The sequence below is a fragment of the Emys orbicularis genome, chromosome 9 (genome assembly GCF_028017835.1).
Source record: "Emys orbicularis isolate rEmyOrb1 chromosome 9, rEmyOrb1.hap1, whole genome shotgun sequence".
Taxonomy (NCBI): domain Eukaryota; kingdom Metazoa; phylum Chordata; order Testudines; family Emydidae; genus Emys; species Emys orbicularis.
In genome coordinates, this window is record NC_088691.1 from 63,780,382 (window position 1) to 63,803,073 (window position 22,692).

Consider the following 22,692-nt stretch of genomic DNA (forward strand, 5'->3'; position numbering starts at 1 on the left):
AAGTAGTATTCAATAATTCATCCAAAAAGCCACCCAAATAACCTTTCAAGTCCCCCTTTTTATTACTTAATTGTTCTCTATAATTGAAAAAATTTATTCCTTCTCAAACATAACATACATCTTTTCAGGAAACCATCTATTTCCAAAAGAAATAAACACTTGCATTCTCTATTTTTTATGTAGTGACTTTGTTGCTTTAGCGATGTCAGGACATATCTGAACTCCCCCGCTGAACTTTCTAGATTTTACACTTCTGAATTGCCTACAGAACTCTTTACCCAAAAGAGAGACAAAAGTAAAAATTAAAACTTTACAAGTTACTGAAAACTCAATCATGATAATTGGTAGAATGCTTAAAGTGATATTCTGAAAAAGTTTAATTTGGATAAAAGTATTGAAATCTGTTGTAGCATAAATTCCAACAAAGATAATAAATAATAGTTATAAATAAAGTATTTGTAAGAATCTATTTTAGAATTTTAAAGAAAGCCTAGAATACAAGTATTTTTCTGCTGTCTGGTATGTTTAGCCTTCAAAAAAAGACAACTAATAGGTGACGTCCTAACAGTCTTCAAATATGTAAAGGGTTGTTATAAAGAGGATGGTGATCAGTTGTTGTTCATATCCACTGAAGTAAGGACAAGAAGTAATCAGGTTAATTGGCAGCAAGGGAGATTTAGGTTAGATATTAGGAAAAACTTTCTAACTAGTATAGGTTACTAAGAAAGGTTGTGGAACCCCCATCATTGGAGGCTTTTAAGAACAGGTAGACAAACACTTGTCAGGGATGGTCTAGATACACTTGGTTCTGCTTCAGCATGGGGGTGATTGACTAGATGACCTCTCAAGGTTCCTTCCATCCATTCTATTATTAACCACCATTTAGATTACATTTTCTTTACATTTTTACTTGAGGTATTTTATCAGGCATATAAAAAAGTCTGAAACTGAGTTCTTATATCCTGTTGAAGGGAATTTTGCTTTGGAGACATTACTAAGAATAATCATTCCAGATAACCAATTTAGCGTTATTAGGTGAGCCAGGGTTAACAGAGCAATTACTTGTTTACATTTGAAAGAAGTCAAAATATTTTGTCAATAACCTAGCCTTGACAATAAAAAAGCTGTTCATCACATACAAAGTTCAGGAGTCAAGGACAGGAGAAATGCAGTAATTCTGCAAATGATAAAGTTCAACTTATTGTGGAGCAAAATTTATACAACAGCAGAAATGCACACTATAAAGGAAGAATTGCAAGCAGGAGAAACTAACTCTGAGAAGAAACTGAAATCAACAACTCTATCAAATCTTAGCTTTTTATTAAATGGTACAGTGAGTAATTGGGCCACTATTTTCAGGCACAGAGTAGCTGGTTTGTGATCCTCACAGTATTTCACTCTCCATGTACTTCTCCCTATCATCAAAGGCCCCACATTACAGTGATTCTCCCAGTGACTAAGGCCTTGTCTACACTACGGGGGTAAGTCGACCTAAGTTACGCAACTCCAACTACGTGAACAACATAGCTGGAGTCAACGTAGCTTAGGTCGACTTACTGTGGTGTCTACAGCACGCTGCATTGACGGGAGACGCTCTCCCGTTGACTTCCCTTACTCTTCTCATTCTGGTGGAGAACTGAGTAGATGGGAGAGAGCTCTGTGGTCAATTTAGCAGGTCTTTACTAAACCTGTTAAATTGACCTCTGGTGCATTGCTCACCGCAGCGTCGATCCCCAGTAAGTGTAGACGCCCTAAGTGGGGAGGAAAGACATTTCCTTTCTTTGGGATAAGGACACTGCCAGCCTCTTCTTGGAAGAGAAGGACATGAACTTTGTTCCTAGAATGGCAGTATACTGAGGTGTTAATGGGCTGCCAGACTAGACTATAATTGGGCCAGTCTAAAAGAGTTTATCTAATTGTTTGTATGTATTATTTTACTTGGGGATCCTTGTGTGGGAAAGAATGTGTTCTTAGACCATTTTTGATTCTGAGTCCTTTCTTCTCTTGTAAAAAAGTAGAATGCAATTTCCCCCCCAATAATACTTTTACAGCTGAACAATTACCATAACTTACCTCATTTGCTTTAAACAGTCCACTGCATATTCTCTCACATACTGGTCCGGATAATTGAAATCCAGCAACTCTAATGCTTCTCTAGGAGGCAGTTTTGACCATATTTGAAGAAGAGCCTGAAGCTGTTTTAAAAACAATAATATCTATAGTCAGTCACCTGTTCAATACATAGTTGAGAAATTAGATGGACAGATTTTCCTGATCATAATTATTTGGAAGAAGATTATGGGGCTAGCTGGTTCAAAACCCAGGAAAACAATCTTTTGAAAATTTTCTCATTTTTCAGCTGTTCTTCTGGGGTTCTTTTGGTGGAGTTTTGTTTTCTGAAAACCTGGTTTTCAGTAAGTAAACAGTGGTTTTAGCAAAGAAAAATAATCAGATAACTAAAAATAAGATAAATGTTCTAAATGATTTCAGTAAAAAAATTTGCAAAGTTTTGTGGAAAATTTCTTGAAAACATGAAAATTTTGATGAAGAAAAAGAAAAACGTTTTGTGAAAAATTAAGGTTTTTGGGGGGGGGGGAGGGGAGATGGACGGACAAAAAAGCTTTTCATATTATACATTTTGGCCCATTCAAATTCTGCAGCACATCTTTGGATGTAATCTGACTACTTGCTCTGTACTAATGTCACTTTGGTTGCGAGTATAAGTGACCCAGGGAAGAACACCACAGTGAAGCATGATCCTATAATGGTGTGCAGATGACCTGGGTACTCAAATTCCATACACACTCCCTGCTACCAGCATAGTGGGAAAAGGAAGCTATTGCCCATAGAGCTAAAGCTACAGAACGTGGTTAATGAAAAGAGGGCATGGTCTGGATCCCCTTTGCTATGCAGATCCTGGGTTAGATTTTCACCCCCTAAAATGATCAGAGTAGCATTCTGTCTAACAGACCACAAGAAAGAAAAAATATGCACAACACCACAAAGATCAGGGCAGTACAAATGAAAGCTTTAGCACAACTCAAAACACACCCCTTGACTTCGGTTCTGTACATTTTAGCTGTACTCCGGGATCTGACCCTACAAGTTTAAATTAGTCATCCAGTAAGGTGCACAATTTTCCTGAGGGCTGCTTTTGTTAAAAATATACACTTCATCATTATAAACTTCATAGTAGTGTCTAGAGGTCCCAAATGTGGGATCAGGACCGCACTGTATATATACTCAGTAAGAAACTGTCACTGCTCCACAAATATCAGTGGGAGAAAAGGAATATAGATCCCCATTTTAGAGATGCAAAGCTGAGGAACAGGCAGATTAATCGACTTGCCCAAAGTCACATAAGAAGCCTGTGACATCACTGGGAGTTGATTCCAGCTGCCTTAACCACAAGACTATCCTAATTCCCTAATTCATGCTACAGCTGCAGTATTGATCTAAATTGCTACATGCCTGCAAACAGAAGCATTATTTCTCAAACTGGTTAAGGGGCATGTATTTCTATAATTTGAAATTATGAAATATTTATTTAAATAGCAAAAGTTGATCCACTTCTAGCTCACAGTCACCTATAACACTATCAGCGATTAGTAAAATTAGTGAAGTTTTACTGCCCTTGTTATTTTTATCCCTTATGGTAGATCTAGCCCTGACCAAGTATATATGAATAAAGATCTGTTAGTACAAGAAACACTAGAGCACATATTAGAATAATTGAGGAAATAGATCTATAAAAGTTGCTGAAAAGAAGTGATCATATTATCAGAACACTGTTTTGCTTTTATTATATTAAAATATAGGCACTTTTAAAATTAATCTGCCCTCTGAAAATACCTTTTCTAATGCATATATCCATGTAGTAGTGAGACAGTAGGTCTGGTCAGTGTTAAATCAGCAACCCAGAGGGGATGTAAATGGGATATCAACACTACATTTTTTTTTTTTAATACACACTTTTCTTTAGTGGTAAGCAACATCTATACTAAAAAACCCTTCCTGTTAGTAGGATAATACGAATATTTCACAATGAAAAGACCACTTATTAATTAAAAGCTGAATGATGAAAGTAATTTACATGTTCTCGCTCTGATTAGTGAATCCTTTTATCCACAAAGTGAGATTTCCACTTTCCACTGCATATCAGATCAGAGCTGAATGGTTTCACTCAAATATGACAAATGTGCACTTATTTTGTAATGTTAATTACTATCCAAGGCCGTCATTTAAAATTTAAGGGGCCACATTCCATGCTGATTTATATCCTGTGCAATCTCATTGACAGTGTTGCCAGGGATGCAGATCCATTAAAAAAAATTAGCTCAAATGCCCATGTTACAATCCCTGAGAAAAAAAATCAATGTTTCAGTCAGTGAAGTTATTTTCAGTAACACAGACTGATGAGAAGAATTGATATTTGCAGGCTTCAGAAAGATTGAAAGATAGTACAAAGATTATCTGGAATATAAATACTGCTTTGCCATAGAAATATATATTCAAACTACCTGATGTACCAGATATTCAGCCCAGAGATGGGAATATCCAGTCATACTATTTCCCTCTGTCAGGGAGCAGCATGACATAGGAGCTGAAGTACCACAACCACATGTGCTGGAACTCTAAAAATATACTGATGCTGACGCACCAAAGCAGGTGCTGAGCACCAACAAACACAGGTACTGAAGCACTGACAACATAGGCACCTCAACACTTAAACACCAAAACAAATATGCCAGAGCACCAGTGCAGGTGCTGAACCATCAAAAACACAGAGACCTACATGTTGAGGCAGATAAAAACCCCAGATGCTGATATGTTATGGCTGAATGTTGATCTCAGTGGTACCTCTGAAAATCAGGACACTTATTAAAATGTATAAATATAGTTTTAGGTGCTCAATTTTAAGCAACTACATTTGAAAATTATAGCCCTATACTACCCAAATATGAGCTTAAGTAATAATTTAAAATATTTATTTCCTACAACTTAGACTATGACTGCATTAAATTGTTAAAATTAAAGACAATGGGTATTAAAGCAGGAAATGTTAACTGATGTGATCTTAGAGGAAGCAAGAGCTAGATGACTTGTGAAAGAGCCAAGAAAATTCCAAAAATACAGCCTGCTCTTGTTTACATTCCTCTTCTGAATCTGCATTAAGAGGGAAGTGTAGGCCAACTAGCTCAATGTCCCAGGTGAGCATCTGCTGATCAAAATGTGAAGGTCAAAGGACATCAGACGTACTAGTCACAGCTGGATAATTTTTCCTTTCTTAAATCCATTTTTTAAAAGCACATCTGCAGAACTATTAGGACAATGAGGAAGTTTATTTGGAAGTTTTCCAAACATTTAAGAATACTTACATCTAGAGTACTTTATTTTTATTTAAATGTGTTCTTTTCAGTATCAACAATGTTAAAAAATACAACACAAAACAAATCAGTGCATGAAAAGTAAATGAGATTAAGCACTCATTCCTGTGACAGAAAGGCTATATTCACACTGCAGTTGGGAGGTGTGATTCCTAGTGCGGGTAGACAGACTCACGCTAGCTCAGCTTGAGGTAGCACACTAAAAATAGCTGCATGAAGGTTGTAGAACTGGTAGTGGCTCATGCTACCAGCCCAAGCTCAGACCCAGGGGGTTGAGCAGGCTTAGACTTGGGCAGCTAGCCTGAGCCACCGGCCGTTCCGCAACATCCACACTGGCACACTAGCTCTACTCGAGCCAGTGAGAGTCTGTCTACCTCTTGCTGGGAATCACACCTCCCTGCTGCATTGTAGACATGCCTTAGAATCTCACATACATGAAGACAATACCAGGAGCATTACACCAAGAAGTGAGGATTCTCAACTCTCAGTGCTGCTAAGGTTCTAGAAGAGATACAAAAAAGATTGAATGACACCTGAAATCTGATTGGTCTTTATATAGGTTTGAAACACTTGCTTTTCACTAGTCAATGAACATATGCACCAAGAATTCTTTCCAAGTGAGACTTCTTTACCACATTAAGCAATACAGTTGAATTAAAAACTCTATATTTTTATTTAAAATTGTTTGACATTTCAAAATACCCAACTGAGTTGTCTTTTCTTTCTCTCCTCCCAGAGGGTGACATCCTACTGAGAGTGGATGGGTTAACTTGGATGATCTGTTTAATAAGATCTGGGGTCTGCTTTCCACACACATTCTCTACGATTCCCTCACTTAACCAAGTTCTCCCATCCTGCTGCTGGGCCAAAGTAAGTGCCTTTGGTATTCACGAGGCACCTCAGCAACAATAAGGGTAATTACTTAGACAAATTAATTCTGGATGACTGTTCTGCTGTAACAGTTACAAGAATGTAGTATGTAAAAGAAATAGTAAATTAAATTACATTATTTTCTGAGAGTTGCTGTTGGTCTACAGTATTTTATTTGCTATTTTCAGAACATCTAAAATAATTTATTACAGTAAGATGTTCTGCTGTTAACATTACACAATTTCTTGAGACTAGATTCTGACTGCAAATAGCAAAATTTAAAAACACCCAGAAAAATAGTTTTGATCACATTTAGTGACAACAGCTGTTAAAAATCTTTTTTGCACCACATGTCAGACTCAGTGCAATGTCTGTTGCCAGTAAAAGACATTATTCAAACCTCTAATGCCAAGAAATTACTGTATTTTACACAGCGGGAATTAGTTGATGCTGTTGTGATGGTCCTCGGCCATAACAACATTTATTTTAAAATTGGCAAACATTAACTACTATAAGATACAACTTTTGAGGAACGGTAGAACCTCTAATTTTTGGAATTCATAATTCATACAAAAGTGGCAGTCTCTCCCCGCTAACAGATTTAATAATATAGGCCTGTAATGAGGAATCATAAGTAATACTTTATTACTTTTGTAAAATATACTACATTGTATTTATTAACACATGAATTATTATAACCAATACTACTAAACTACAACTGTGAAATTAAATAAGCTAAATACATTTTGGGATGCATTACTCATCCTTTTTAATTTGAATTATTTTCCAAAACTCAATTCAGGAGACTAAATAATTTGACAATGTCCTTTTAATATCAATCAACAAATGGGAAATTCAGATGTTCATCCAACATGCTTCAGTATTTTTTTAAAATGTGCTTCACAAAGAGAGGGTGTCTGTAACCTACAATTTTTTCCTGTCTTTATTTTGCACAAATATATTTACTGTGTATAGCTCTGAAAGTCTTGTATGCACAAAACGCTCTTTAGATAAAGAAACCTTCTTAAAATACACTGTGTATGCAGTTTGAGTGAAACTGATCTGAGTGCAGAGGACCCACACAAGGTCCTGTATACCACATAAGTGTGACAAACCTTTAATGAATATCTTATGTGGTGCATGAGACCTCGCATAGTTCCCCTGTATGGGATCTATTACAACCTAATCGAATAAGGGTCCTGTTCAAACAACTGTTTCATTTTTAATCCAAATTGAAGTTATATTATCCTGAAAAGAGATTTTTAATAATTATTTTTCTATTTTTCCATTCAGCGCAAGATCCCTACTACATGTCTGGGGCAGTGCACAAGGTATGTACAAACATGTAACAAACATTCATGAACGCCACACAATATTCCTTTATGGGCCAAATGTGATTTATAATTTAGAAAACTCATTTAGCCACTGCCACAGGGCTAACTCTCCCACCTTTCCACCACTGGGAGGCCCTATCCAAAGAAGATCAATATGATTCTGCTGCATTGAGGATAGGGTGGCAGGGTTCTGGGACTACATGCAGGGGAGCCCTTGACTCTTTATCACTGACCCAGCATAAAAGGAAACCATGGGAGTGAGACAAATACTAGTAGAGACAGCTCTGAGGATTTCAGAGCCATTTCTCTTCATGGAAGTGTGGTTCAAGTATTGTGGATGCTATTGCAGACACAGAGTATGGCATGGAGGATTCCTTCCTCCCACTCCAGGGGACTCCACTGAGCCAAGCCTGATTTAAGAGTGGCATGGGGGACAGAATCTGCTCTTTATTTCTTATTCTTAACATAAACACGTAACAGAGTAATAACAAAAAAATATACATATTTGACAGCGAAGTATGCCCCTGCTTCTGCAAACACTTACCCAGTGAGTAACTTTAGGCACATGAAACTCCCATTGAATTCAATGGAACTATCCACATGGACGAGTGCTTGCAGGAAACAACATCTTAAACATTTTAGAATAGAAAAAACTGTTACCTACCTTTCGTAACGGTTGTTCTTCGAGATGTGTTGCTCACGCCCATTCCATTCTAGGTGTACTTGCATCCATATGCGCGGTCATCTGAGATTTTTGCCTTAACGGTATCTGTAGGGCCAGCTGTGGCACCCTCTTGAGTGTCGCACTCATACGTCAGTATATCAGGCGCCGCCGGCCCTATGCCCTCTCAGTTCCTTCTTGCCGGGAACTCTGACAGAGGAGTAGGAGGGCGGGTAATGGAATGGACATGAGTAACATCTCGAAGAACAGTTATGAAATGTAGGTAATCATTTTTTCTTCAAGTGCTTGCTCATGTTGATTCCATTCTAGGTGACTCTCAAGCAGTATCCATGGAGGTGGGCTCGGAGTTCATGGTCTTGCAGCTTGCAGCACTGCTCTGCCAAAGCCAGCGTCGTCTCGAGCTTGCTGGGTAAGCGCATAATAAGACGTGAATGTGTGGCCAGACGACCAGGTAGCAACCCTACAGATCTCTTGGATTGGTACTTGTGCCAGGAAGGGCGCTGACAACGCTTGTGCCCTAGTCGAGTGTGCTGTCAGGAGCGCTGGCGGAGGCACCTTCGCCAGCTCATAGCAGTAGCAGATGCAGGCTGTGATCCAGGATGAAATCCTCTGAGCAGACACTGGGTGACCTTTCATTCTGTCTGCCACCACAAAGAACAATTGTGTTGACTTACAGAACAGCTTTACTCTATCTACGTAGAAGGCCAATGCCCTCCTGACATACATGGTGCATAGCCTATGCCCCTCATCTGACGCATGAGGCTTTGGAAAAGACGGGTAAGTATATGTCCTGGCCAGTAGGAAGCTGGAAATGACTTTGGGCAGAAACGCTGGGTGTGGTCACAGCTGGCCTTATCCTTATAGAAGACTGTATAGGCCAGTTCCGAAGTAAGCGCCCTGATCTTGGACACCCTGTGGGCCGACGTTATTGTGACTAGGAACAAAACCTTCTAGGAGAGAGCAGGAAGCCAGAGGATCAAAGGGAGGCCCCATGAGCTTCAACAGCGATTCAGGTCCGGGGTGGGGGCAGGATCCCAGATGCGCAGGTAGAGACATTCCAGATCTTTGAAAAACCGTGCCATCATGTCGTGAGTGAAGATCGACCTGCCTTGGAACGGAGGATGGAAAGCCAAGATAGCGGCCAGGTGGACCTTGATCGATGACAGGGACAAACCTTGGAGTTTGAGGTGCAGCAGATAATCCAGGATCTCCTGCAGCGGGACCTGCTCAGCCCGAATACGCCATTCTGAGGCCCAGCATGTGAACTTTTTCCATTTGGACAGGTAAGTCACTCTAGTGGAGGGTTTCCTGCTACCCAGCAAGACCTGCTGAACACGGGACGAGCATGCCTGTTCGTCCGCGCTTAACCATGCAGTAGTCAAGCCGTCAAGTGCAGCACCGCCAGGTTCAGGTGCAAAAGGCTGCCGTGGTTCTGGGACAGCAGATCTGGCCAGGGGGGCAGATGCAGTAGGGCGGCTACTGAAAGGCTCAGCAACGTGCCGAACCAGCGCTGGCGAGGCCACGCGGGGGCTATTAGAATAATTCTCACCCTGTCTTGCTTGATCTTCAGAAGGACTCTATGAATCATCGGCACTGGTGGAAAGGCATACATCAGCGCCCCTGACCAAGGAATGAGAAAGATGTCTGACAGGGAAGCCCTGTCCATCCCCCGGATTGAACAGAACACCAGTTCTGCTCAGAGTCCTCCACCTCTGGAAAATTATGCTGACCGCCTCCGGATGAAGCAACCACTCATGAAGAGATGAGCAAGTCCTGTTGAGGTAATCCACCAAGACGTTCCTGGTCCTATTGGGATCCGGGAAGCGGGCGGGCAGACGGAAAGGACCTCCCCCAGCCTAAGGGGAGGATCTACAACAGGGATCTCAAACTCAAATGACCACGAGGACCACATGAGGACTAGTACATTGGCCCGAGGGCCGCATTTACTGACACCTCCCCCCCCCGCCGCCCTCGGCACCGCCTCCACTCCACCCCTTCCTTGAGGCCCCGCCCCTGCCCCGGCTCTTCCCACCCCTTCCCTGCCCCCATTCCAACCCTTTCCCTGAAATCCCCAACCCAACTCCGCCCCCTCCCTGCCCCCAGGGGGTGCAGGAGGGGTGCGGGGTGCGGTGGGGGTTCAGGGTGCACAAGGGGGCTCAGGGCAGGGGGGGGTCGGCTGCAGGAGGGGTTCGGGGGGCGGGCTCCGGCCCGACTCGCATCGGGGGCAGGGCAGGCTCCCTGCCTGCCTGCCCTGCCCCCGCGCCACTCCGGGAAGCCGGTGGAACCTCGGGAAGGAGGGGCGCAGGGGTGTGTGTGGCTGTTGCTTCAGGCACCGCCCCCAGCAGCTCCCATTGGCCGGGAATGGGGAACCACGGTGCGGGAGCGGCTGAAAATTGCAGGGTATACGCCCCAAGATACTATGTCCAGCACCCAGCGATCTGAGGTGACCCGTGACCAGACTAAACAGTAGGGACGAAGGCGGTCGAGGAAAGAACAAGGTGCATCTGGGGAATTGACTGGGGCGTCGCTCTCAAGCGCACCGTCAAAATGAGCTCCCGGGATGCTGGCCCCCGCGATGCTTCGCTGGGCCGGACGGGGCTGTGTGGGTGAGTGGGAGGAGGAAGGGTGGCGATGACTAAAGCTCGTGTCTCTATCACTTCTCCTTGCAGATCCTTGACGCAGTGGCCGGAACTGTTTCTGTGCAGACTGCGGCATATGCATGTCCAGCGAGCAAAGGGTGGCCCAAGTGTCCTTTAACCCATGCAACCTCACATCAGTCTACTCTGAAAAAGAGACCATTCCCATCGAATGGGAGGTCCTGGATAGCGGTCTGCATCTCTTGGGACAGGCCGGCGGTCTGAAGCCAGGAGCTGTGCCTCATGACCACTGCTGCCATGACCACCCTAGCCACCGCGTCCCATGCCATCTGGAGAAAGCACCTCAGTGCCCTCCTCCACCAGGGTGCCGAATTCCTGGGCCAGACCCTGAGGGAGGGACTCCTTGAACTTACGGAGAGAGTCCCATAAGTTAAAATTGTACCTGCCCAAGAGGGCCTGATGGTTCGCCACCCAGAACTGCAGGCTGGCTGTTGAATAAATTTTTCTCCCCAAAAGGTCCAGTCTTTTGGCCTCTTTATTTTTGGGAGTTGAACTAGTGTGCCCCTACTTGTCCTTTTCATTGGCCACAGAGACAACCAGCGAGCCCGGAGGTGGGTGGGTATAAAGGTACTCGAACCTTTGGCCAGGACAAAGTACTTCTTTTTGGCCCTTTTGGAGATGGGAGGGATGGATGACGGGGTTTGCCAGAGGGCCTTGACAATTTTCAGGACCCCGTCGTGCACTGGTAGTGCAACACGTGCCGGGGTAGAGGCGGAGAGGACATTGAACAAGGTGTCCACCTGCTCTGCCATCCCCTCCCCCATCCCCTCCACCTCTAGGCCCAAGTTCTCGGCCACCCGTCGAAGCAGGGCCTGGTGTTCCTTAAAATCGTCTGGCCCTCGAGGGCCCCACGACTGCCTCATCCAGGGATGAGAACGACGATTGTACCGCCGGGGTAGGCTCTGGGTCATCATCCCTCATGGGGGAGAGGGGTTTTGGGATGGGCGCTGTCTCCTCTAGCCCGACCTCCGAGCGGGTCTCATGCACGGAGCCCGGTGCGGTCAGCTGTTGCTCCGAGGCAGCAGCAGATGAGTGGTGTGAAAGGGGCATCATCATCACCAGCATGTCCCAGGCACTCCAATAAGGCCACTGCGCTGGCCACGCTGCCAAGGTGGCGCCGTAGACATTGATGCGGCATCAGATGACCATTCGCACCGGTGGAGTCTGGGCGGAGGGCTGAACTGCCTTTCTGTGCCAGAGGAATCCCCTTCCGGTGACCACGGTGGGGCCATCAATGCCTGTGTCTGCCTGCTGACTGTCGCTGCCGGAGACAGGTGTTTGGAGTGGGAGGATCGGTGCCAGTATCGAGGGGACCAGTGCCAGGGCTGGGGGGACTGGAATCACGATGGGGAGCACTTCCATGGGGCATGCGACCAAGATCTGTGCAAGGAGGACAACCAGTGCCGATGGAATGGAGACTGGTGCCTCCCCCAGGCGATCCATGTCGAGGTGGCGGGGACCACGATCATGGTGCCAGTGACTGAGGGCGAGCCCCAGAGGATCTGGGCTGCGACGCCGGAGATCTGCGGTGCAGAGATGGAGAGCACTGCCTTACTTTGGGAGATCGATGGTGCTCCACTGCCCCCTTAGTGGGTGGCTTGCTCTGGTGGGGAGCCTTTGCCACTTCCTGCAGTACAGATGGTGCCGGCAGCGCAGGCAGAGGCCTCTGCTCCCTCAGCGCCAGGGGAGCTTGGGAAGGCATCGATGCCATTAGAAGTTTGGGTCCCCTACTACTCCTGGGAGTCAGTGGTTGATCCTTTAAGGGGCTAAGGGCCCAAATTGGGGTGGCACGTCCACATGGCTCCAGAGTGGCAAGGCGGCCTAAACTGGGTCCTTTGACCGATGCCCCATGGCCTTTCTTGCCCAGTGCCAGGGAGTCGTGGTTCTTAAGTTTTCTTTCTGGGCATTGGCAATGGGGAGCAGTGCGGGGCGGAGCCCGATACCAGGGGCGTGCTGCATACTGAGGCACAAGGCGAGTGTTGGCGGGATGGCTCAGAAGCCGGACGAAGGGCAGCCTCCATGAGGAGAGCCCGCAAACGAATATCCTGCTCCGAGCCCTGGGTCGAAAATTTTTACAAATACGACATTTGTCCTTCACATGTGATTCCCCCACGCACTTGAGGCAGCTGCTGTGGGGGGTCACTTACAGGGATAGGTCTGTTACAGTCCACACAGGGCTTAAACCCCAGAGACCAAGGCATGCCCCACCTAGGGCGAAATCCCCACTGGGACTCTTACCTTCTGACTCCTAACTACACTCAACTACTTAACACTAACTACTATAAACTACTATTTACAAGGCCCTAAGGCTCAAAGTCAGAAGAGACAAAACCGCTAGCCCTTGCTATGCAAGGAAAGGCACTCCAACTAACCATCACGGGAGTAAGAAGGAACTGAGAGGTCATAGGGTTGGCGGCGCCTGATACACCAATGCATGAGCGCAGCACTCAAGGGGGCGCCACAGCTGGACCTACGGATACCGCTAATGCTAAATCTCCAATGACTGTGCATGTGGGCACGCACACACCTAGAATGGAATGGACATGAGCAAGCACTCGAAGAAGAATTTTGTATTCCTCACAAATATAGGTTACTAATGTTGCCAAATACATTACTCAATTGTCAAATCATCCCCTTCTCTACATTAGCAAAGAGAAATACCACATTCCTTCCAGAAAGTGCACATTAAGATACATGATAAATGGCTAAAATATCTATATTATCTTAGGCATTTTATTTTAAAATATTTTTAAAATGAAGTGCCATAATGTCATTTAATCTATTTTTCTCTAATCTTTATTTCCAAATAAAAAACATATTCTAAGTAATGTGGACCTGTCAATTCATTTCCTACAATTGTTTAGGCATTGACTTGTGGTGAGCATACCCCAAAGCCCCTTCCCTACATTCTCATTTTTATGGGTAAATATACACCAGTTTTAATATTCTTAACATACTAAATAAAAACAAATCAAAAGCTTAAGTGAACAGTAGACATGCAAGAGCATATTGGAATGAATAAACAATGTGAGAGAATTCATGTGTACAAAAGAATGCAAGTGGGTGAAGAATGAGTGGGTGATGCATATGACTAGTCTGGAGTTCACTGCTGTAAACCATTCAACTGCAAGTTTAGAGGGTGAAAATCAAATTACTTTAATAGCTTCAAGAGTAACTTAAGGCATGTTGGAAAGAAGGATATAATGGAAAAAAATAGATCTTCCAGAATAGTGCATATGTTCTCCTTAGGCTCTTTGCTACCTAGACCCTGGGGCAACATGTTAACTGGACTGTCCAATCAAAAGGGCCACATGATGAGTAAGGTCGACAGAAGTTGTTGTTGATGGTGATGGTGGGGGGGGGGGGGGGGGGAAGGGGTTTCCACATAGCGGATGAATGGGTTTCCCAGTCTCCTAAAAAAGGTTAAAAGTTTTATAGTTAGTAAGTGGTGGAGTACCAGATTAGATTCAGATACTAATCGGAACACATGTTTATATTGTGATCATTATGCTCCATAAAATATAGTTGATTTTTAGCACAAACATTTTAAAAGTAAATAGTTTCTCTTTCAAATTATTAGTATGGTAGGTTAGTACGATAGCTTACTATAATACTGCCAATTATATCCACAGATGACAGATACAATCTTAGTGTGATGGTCTCTAAAATCACAAATGCCATTCAATGCATGGTTCCAGTAACAGTAAATTTTAAATTAAAGCAAACAGACATACTGCAGCGAGCATCTGGTTCTCTGTTACATAGCGTGTTGGATCTGTTAAAGCTGTCTGGGTCTGTATAGTTTTGCCCTGCCCACTGCAATAGTAAGCTTTTTTGAGTACACAGAAGGTCTAGGCAAAATTCCAAAAAAAAATATAGAAATCCATTATTTTTGCTACATTTACACTTTTAAATCAGTCTGAGATACAGAAATATTATGATGACTATGAAATCCATATACTTTTCCTATACAAAGTTACAAACAACATCGTTCCACAACTTAAAAATGTAAATGGCCTATAGCGATCTAGCTATTACTAGATAGCTCCATAACAGAGGAGGATCTCACATTATAATCACCTCAGAAAAATAAACATTTCATTCAGAAACCAGAATTCCACAAGTATCAGTTCATCTCAGTAACTCAGAGGATATAGCAACTGAATTCAGGGCAATTATATACTCCACTAATATTAAACACTGACAAAGTATAGTTTTTTAGTCATGAATCCAATTGTGCATTGCTATGCAAATTGAGGAGATTCATTCTAAAGCTATCACACACATTTCTGCCTATTTTCAACAAGCATTACAGAACTAGGATTCTATTTGGGATGATGTGAAAAACGTAGACATATGAATTACAGTAATAAAACAGACTCGTATACCTATATATCTGACATTGTGTCATCCTCATTTTAGTTTCAATTTGTTTGGCAAAATGCAATCTTTGTTTGATATTAACATCAAAACTTGAAGCCCCTAATTATCTCTATAGCAGCTTTAGGAACAGCTTACTCAAGCAAGTAGTCTCACTGAAGTGAGTGACACTATAGTTTGTAGCAAGATATTTAATTGAAAATTAATTATTCTCTTCAATAATTATATATCAGCTGGTTTGAACAATCCGTTTTTCACAAAGTTCCAAAGGTTTTACCATCTGAAAAAGTACAGTCAATCTGAATCTAAGTTTTTGGACTTGCAGTTTTAATCAAGGCCCTGATCCTGGAAATGCTTAGGCACATGCTCAAAGTTGACCAGATGTATGTTTTTAGGATCACGGCCTAAATCTGGGACATGAAGAGAACTAAAGAAACAATGGAGGGGAATAAAACAATTTAACTCTGTCAATCTTATTTCTCTTTTGCATCCTTGGGCTTGTCTACCACTGTCCTTTCCAATCGGTGGTGGATTATGGAGACATCCTCTTAGAAGTAATTTGAAAGCTTTGTTAACTCAGAGAGGATTCAAGCACGCTATCTGCCTGAAGTTTTTTGAGAAAAAAGTGCTTGGGAACTGGTTATTCATGTTTAACTTCTAAATTAGTATTAAAATCTGGCTCGAGACATAGGTTCTTTGAAAGCAAAAGAGTTATGGCCCAGGTCTACAAAGGTAATTAGGCTCCCAACCTCCACTGAAATCAATGGCCTAAATGCCTATTTTTATAAACCAAAGTTTAGCACAACACTTCAATGTTTCTGTGTACAAGAAAAATTTTGCTCATGATTTGCCTGGCATATTTTTACATTGCCTTTGCCATTTGCCTTACCTGAGCAACATCTTCAAGTTTGTTCCATTTTATAGACAGCAGCAGTTTTGGCAGTGATTGTGGAAAATTCTCACGACAGTCATACCGCAAAGTCCAAATAAGATCCATTTCATTTTCGCATAGTTGAGTCAAGGGGTCCCTTTCCATGATTTCTTTTAGTTCAATATAGAACTTCTTGCCACCTCGACCCTAGGTAAATTAAAGTTAGCAAAGTAAGTTCAAGAATTACCAAATTTATGTTATACACGATGCAGACTGACTAGCTTGCTCTAATAGTCTATGATAAAGCTATATTAGGAGAACAGTAGTATTAAGTGACCTGGATTCATTTCTTAGATCACAGTGGGATGATTATCAGGCTTTTACTTCAGACCTCAAATTTCTGGTGATGGTAGAACGTATTTATACAGCAGAATCTAAATTCAATTTACAAAAGTATTTGAAAAAAATTATACTTCTGTGATAACACTAGATGGCGATATTGCTGTTTTCCCATTTAAATGGGGGAATTCTTATTTTGACAGCAAGTATTTTTCCCATTTATTTGTCAGCTAAATAGTGTCATGGCATTGTAAGGGTAAAAGTCAAATTAAAATCAAATGTTAAGGATGCACTTCCAACTATAACAAAAAAAGACTGGTTTTATATGTAAATACTAACACACATTATGTTTTCTAATACAGATTTGTTTTATTCTCACAATTCTCATTTTAACGCAGAAACAAAAGAAATGTAGGGCAGGAAGGGACCTTTAGAAGTCATCTACTATCCCCCAGCACTGAGAACATAAGAACATAAGAAAGGCCGTACTGGGTCAGACCAAAGGTCCATCTAGCCCAGTATCTGTCTACCGACAGTGGCCAATGCCAGGTGCCCCAGAGGGAGTGAACCTAACAGGCAATGATCAAGTGATCTCTCTCCTGCCATCCATCTCCATCCTCTGACGAACAGAGGCTAGGGACACCATTCTTACCCATCCTGGCTAATAGCCATTTATGGACTTAGCCACCATGAATTTATCCAGTCCCCTTTTAAACATTGTTATAGTCCTAGCCTTCACAACCTCCTCAGGTAAGGAGTTCCACAAGTTGACTGTGCGCTGCGTGAAGAAGAACTTCCTTTTATTTGTTTTAAACCTGCTGCCTATTAATTTCATTTGGTGACCCCTAGTTCTTGTATTATGGGAATAAGTAAATAACTTTTCCTTATCCACTTTCTCAACATCACTCATGATTTTATATACCTCTATCATGTCCCCCCTTAGTCTTCTCTTTTCCAAACTGAAGAGTCCTAGCCTCTTTAATCTTTCCTCATATGGGACCCTCTCTAAACCCTTAATCATTTTAGTTGCTCTTTTCTGAACCTTTTCTAGTGCTAGAATATCTTTTTTGAGGTGAGGAGACCACATCTGTACACAGTATTCGAGATGTGGGCGTACCATGGATTTATATAAGGGCAATAATATATTCTCAGTCTTATTCTCTATCCCCTTTTTAATGATTCCTAACATCCTGTTTGCTTTTTTGACCGCCTCTGCACACTGCGTGGACATCTTTAGAGAACTATCCACGATGACGCCAAGATCTTTTTCCTGACTCGTTGTAGCTAAATTAGCCCCCATCATGTTGTATGTATAGTTGGGGTTATTTTTTCCAATGTGCATTACTTTACATTTATCCACATTAAATTTCATTTGCCATTTTGCTGCCCAATCACTTAGTTTTGTGAGATCTTTTTGAAGTTCTTCACAATCTGCTTTGATCTTAACTATCTTGACTGCAAACTTTGCCACCTCACTGTTCACCCCTTTCTCCAGATCATTTATGAATAAATTGAATAGGATTGGTCCTAGGACTGACCCTTGGGGAACACCACTAGTTACCCCTCTCCATTCTGAGAATTTACCATTAATTCCTACCCTTTGTTCCCTGTCCTTTAACCAGTTCTCAATCCATGAAAGGACCTTCCCTTTTATCCCATGACAACTTAATTTACGTAAGAGCCTTTGGTGAGGGACCTTGTCAAAGGCTTTCTGGAAATCTAAGTACACTACGTCCACCGGATCCCCCTTGTCCACATGTTTGTTGACCCCTTCAAAGAACTCTAATAGATTAGTAAGACACGATTTCCCTTTACAGAAACCATGTTGACTATTGCTCAAGAGTTTATGTTTTTCTATGTGTCTGACAATTTTGTTCTTTACTATTGTTTCAACTAATTTGCCCGGTACCGACGTTAGACTTACCGGTCTGTAATTGCTGGGATCACCCCTAGAGCCCTTTTTAAATATTGGCGTTACATTAGCTAACTTCCAGTCATTGGGTACCGAAGCCGATTTAAAGGACAGGTTACAAACCTTAGTTAATAGTTCCGCAACTTCACATTGGAGTTCTTTCAGAACTCTTGGGTGAATGCCATCTGGTCCCGGTGACTTGTTAATGTTGAGTTTATCAATTAATTCCAAAACCTCCTCTAGTGATACTTCAATCTGTGACAGTTCCTCAGATTTGTCACCTACAAAAGCCAGCTCAGGTTTGGGAATCTCCCTAACATCCTCAGCCGTGAAGACTGAAGCAAAGAATCCATTTAGTTTCTCCGCAATGACTTTATCATCTTTAAGCGCTCCTTTTGTATTTTCATCGTCAAGGGGCCCCACTGGTTGTTTAGCAGGCTTCCTGCTTCTGATGTACTTAAAAAACATTTTGTTATTACCTTTGGAGTTTTTGGCTAGCCGTTCTTCAAACTCCTCTTTGGCTTTTCTAATTACACTCTTGCACTTAAGTTGGCAGTGTTTGTGCTCCTTTCTATTTGCCTCACTAGGATTTGACTTCCACTTTTTAAAGGAAGTCTTTTTATCTCTCACTGCTTCTTTTACATGGTTGTTAAGCCACGGTGGCTCTTTTTTAGTTCTTTTACTGTTTTTCTTAACTTGGGGTATACATTGAAGTTGAGCCTCTATTATGGTGTCTTTAAAAAGGGCCCACGCAACTTGCAGGGATTTCACTTTAGTCACTGTACCTTTTAACTTTTGTCTAACTAACCCCCTCATTTTTGTATAGTTCCCCCTTTTGAAATTAAAGGCCACAGTGTTGGGCAGTTGAGGTGTTCTTCCCACCACAGGGATGTTGAATGCTATTGTATTATGGTCACTATTTCCAAGCGGTCCCGCTATAGTTACCTCTTGGACCAGCTCCTGCGCTCCACTCAGGATTAAATCTAGAGTCGCCTCTGAGGCCGAATTAAGTCTACACAGACCATCCCTGAGAGGTGTTTTTCTAACCTGTTCTAATCCTCTAATGACAGGGATTCCATAACCTCCCTAGGTGACTTGTTCCAGTGCTTAACTATCCTATGTCAATTATTATCATAGGTTAAAAGTTAACGTAACTTTGATTACTAGAACTTGGAAATTAACATTACTTTTAAAAATTAGGTTTACTAAGAACAAAACTTCATTTAAAAGACACACTGGTCACAGGATGCATCCTTACTATGCAAACTGCAAGGAAAGAAATAAAGCTGACCACCATAATTTGAAAGCCATATAGACACATAATTAAATGTAATAGAAGCTCCTGCTTCTAGACAAAGATGTACTCTGTGCAAAGACATTGATAATCTATTTTCACTGTGTATTATATGAAGCTCTGAAGCAACCTGAAAACTTGAGCAATTAGTATGGAAACTTCCTTGGATCTTGTGAAATTAGAGTGGATTCAGATTTTTTTAAGTGGTATTCTTTTTGCATGAAAACCTTTTTGCTTCCTTGTAAAAGTTTAGTTAAAATTATAGGCCAAATTGAAGACAATATTGTTTATGTATCGTAAACAGTTTCACTTCATAGTAACATTCCGTAGAGAGTTCCTAGTTGACAAAATAATTCAAATGCTACATACATTATTACTTTGAAATTTAGTTCTTACTAGAAAGGATGAGTGCCTGAGCCTTGCATTGTGCTGAAAAGTTTTAAGTAAATATCTTCAAGCAAAAATATCATTTAAGAATAAATTGTTTAAGAGAATAGACTTAAAATAGCTGGTGTAATTGAAATGTTTGTTTAGTGAGCTAAGAAAAGTATGTACTTTGTGCTTATGTCAAAATATACAGTAAACGAGAAAGTCTTGAAAAGAAAGTGATTTTGTAACTGAAAGCTTTATTCAAGAAAGCAGTTTTCATGTTTCTAAAAGATAATAAATAAAAGGTCTTGATTACAAATAACATCAAGTTGACATTCTGCTGTGTAAGTGATAATCTCATTTACATATTCAGTCGCTTGTAACAAAACAAGTTATGAGTTTTCAGTGTTTCTGAACACTGCATAATGTTTAAAGTGCTATATTCAGTGTTATTTACACTTGATGTACTTGTTGACTAACTTCTGTATTCTAAAACATCACACAGTTCTTACTGTAGATCAGTAAGTAGAACAGGTACTTTCCAGTAACAGACTGTAGAACTAGCAGGGTTGTAGTTTTCTGTATTTTTTTTATTTTTTCCCCTCAACATTAGGCAGGTATGTATTAAGAAAGCAATTTCAAGTTAAAGACTTCATATTAAAAAGTACAACCTCTGTTCCAGAACTGTTCACCTCCTTCAGAAGATCAAATATTTCCACTCCACAGGTATACAAAAAATTAAGGAATTTATTGTTGTCAAAGATCAATCCAGCTCAAAAATGGTCATTATTGGGAAGCTTCTGACAACCAGACAGATTATCTTGCTACAACTAACTATTAATTACATTTGTATGCTGTATGAAACCAAATTTCAGACATGGATGAGGTATAATCCATGAAATATATTCAGCCACAGCATCCCTTGTCCACTCTGTAGCCTGACTAGTGTCCAATACAAGGAATATATGCTTGATTTGAAGGAAATGCTAACTCCCACAAAAGTGGGTGGTCATTTAAAAACAAACAAACAACCTAAAAAACCTAGAGGGTTTTAATGTTACCTGAATACATATATTTATTTTCTATTAGAATAATACAAGCATAAAGTGACAGAGAAATAGGATATTGGGATTTTCTAATTTTGAAGATGCTATTTTCAGGTTGGATACTTACTGCCATACCAGCATTCTCACTGCTTTTTGCAATCTCAGCTGCCTTTTCAAGTATCTGCAAAAGGATAATAGTTTAGGCATTAGATTGAAATAAAGAATTGGACTACATTTTGAAGGAAAAATGTTATAAAGGTTAAGTGGTGAAATGATACAGCAAAAGTTCTCTCTTTAGTTAGAGAGCTGATTATTTACCCATATTTGTTAATTCTTTATACTGTAAGTGTGGTATACAAATGTGTTTATGTATCATATTATATCACAACCTTATGTGTATTATTACTCTTCCATAAAATGTCTTTTTATGAATATAGATAGCTAATCTAATAAAAAACAGATTCTGGTCTAGAAAACTCAGTATAGTATGCACAAAGGAGTGCTACATACCAGCTACCCATGTGAAAAATGCAAGTACTAGTGGAATGCACCTAAAGCAAAAGGATTTCTCAGGCAATTTGGTGTTCTCTGAAGATGGTATCCTTGCATAAATCTATGTTCTTTGGTTCCACTTCAGGGCAAGGAAGTACAATATTGTCCCCTCATCTTTACAATTATACATGTGAATTAAATCTGTGAAAAGCTGCAAGTTAATATTCTTGGAGACTGATGCCCTCTACCTATCCACAAAACACATCTTCTATAATGTCAGCTTCCCTACACTGTCCCTTCAGTAATCTGATGAGTACTTCAATTTCCACGTCCACCCAATTTTTGGTGGCTGTGCTCAGTGCTCAACACCTCCAAAATTATTGTCAAGTAGCGTCCATTGTATGAGATGTTCTGTGATTTAGATACCTATCCCCAGAAGTGAAAGTAAGCCGGTCCGGTCCGGCATAGCAGCAAGAGCCGGTATGCCGTGCCGGACCGGCTTCCCCAGGCTGGCGATTTAAAGGGCCCGGGGCTCCCTGCAGCGGCCAGAGCCCCGGGCCCTTTAAATCACCGCCGGAGCCCTGCCGCCACTACCCCGGGGCTCCAGCAGCTGGGCTCTGGCGGTGATTTAAAGCGCCCGGGGCTCCCTGCCGCCAGAGCCCAGCTTTAAAATCGCCGCCTGAGCCCGGCTGCCGGAGCCCCGGGGTAGCAGCAGCAGGGCTCCGGTGATTTAAAGGGCCTGGAGCTCCGCTGCGGTAGCGCCGGCCAGAGCCCCGGGCCATTTAAATCGCCCCTGCAGCTGTTAGCTTGGGGGTGATTTAAAGGTCCCGGGGCTCCCAGCCGCAGCCGGAGCCCTGGGGCCTTTAAATCTTGATTTAAAGGCCCCGCCTCTTCTGGTTGAGGCCACACCCCTGCTTAGGACTCCAGCGTACCGGTAAGTCCTTTAACTTACTTTCACCCCTGCCTATCCCACTGCAAATTAGATTGAGACCTCCAACCTATTTTGCATAGTTCACTGAACATACAGTAACAACATTTGGTTTTTACTGACCTGGGCTG

General features: G+C 41.9%; 1 protein-coding gene across 2 annotated transcripts in view; it reads right to left on the reverse strand.

Moving 5' to 3' along the window:
- PIK3CB (phosphatidylinositol-4,5-bisphosphate 3-kinase catalytic subunit beta) overlaps positions 1 to 22,692 on the reverse strand; it is a 108,760-nt gene that overhangs the window by 39,814 nt on the left and 46,254 nt on the right. The window contains exons 10-12 of one of the 2 annotated variants that reach the window (XM_065410609.1): positions 21,269 to 21,322; positions 16,200 to 16,388; positions 2,074 to 2,195 (exon numbers count right to left, since the gene is read on the reverse strand). In XM_065410609.1, coding sequence (XP_065266681.1) covers positions 2,074 to 2,195; positions 16,200 to 16,388; positions 21,269 to 21,322 — 365 coding nt within the window. The remainder of the gene's footprint in view (positions 1 to 2,073; positions 2,196 to 16,199; positions 16,389 to 21,268; positions 21,323 to 22,692) is intronic. The other variant, XM_065410611.1, reaches the window with a different exon arrangement.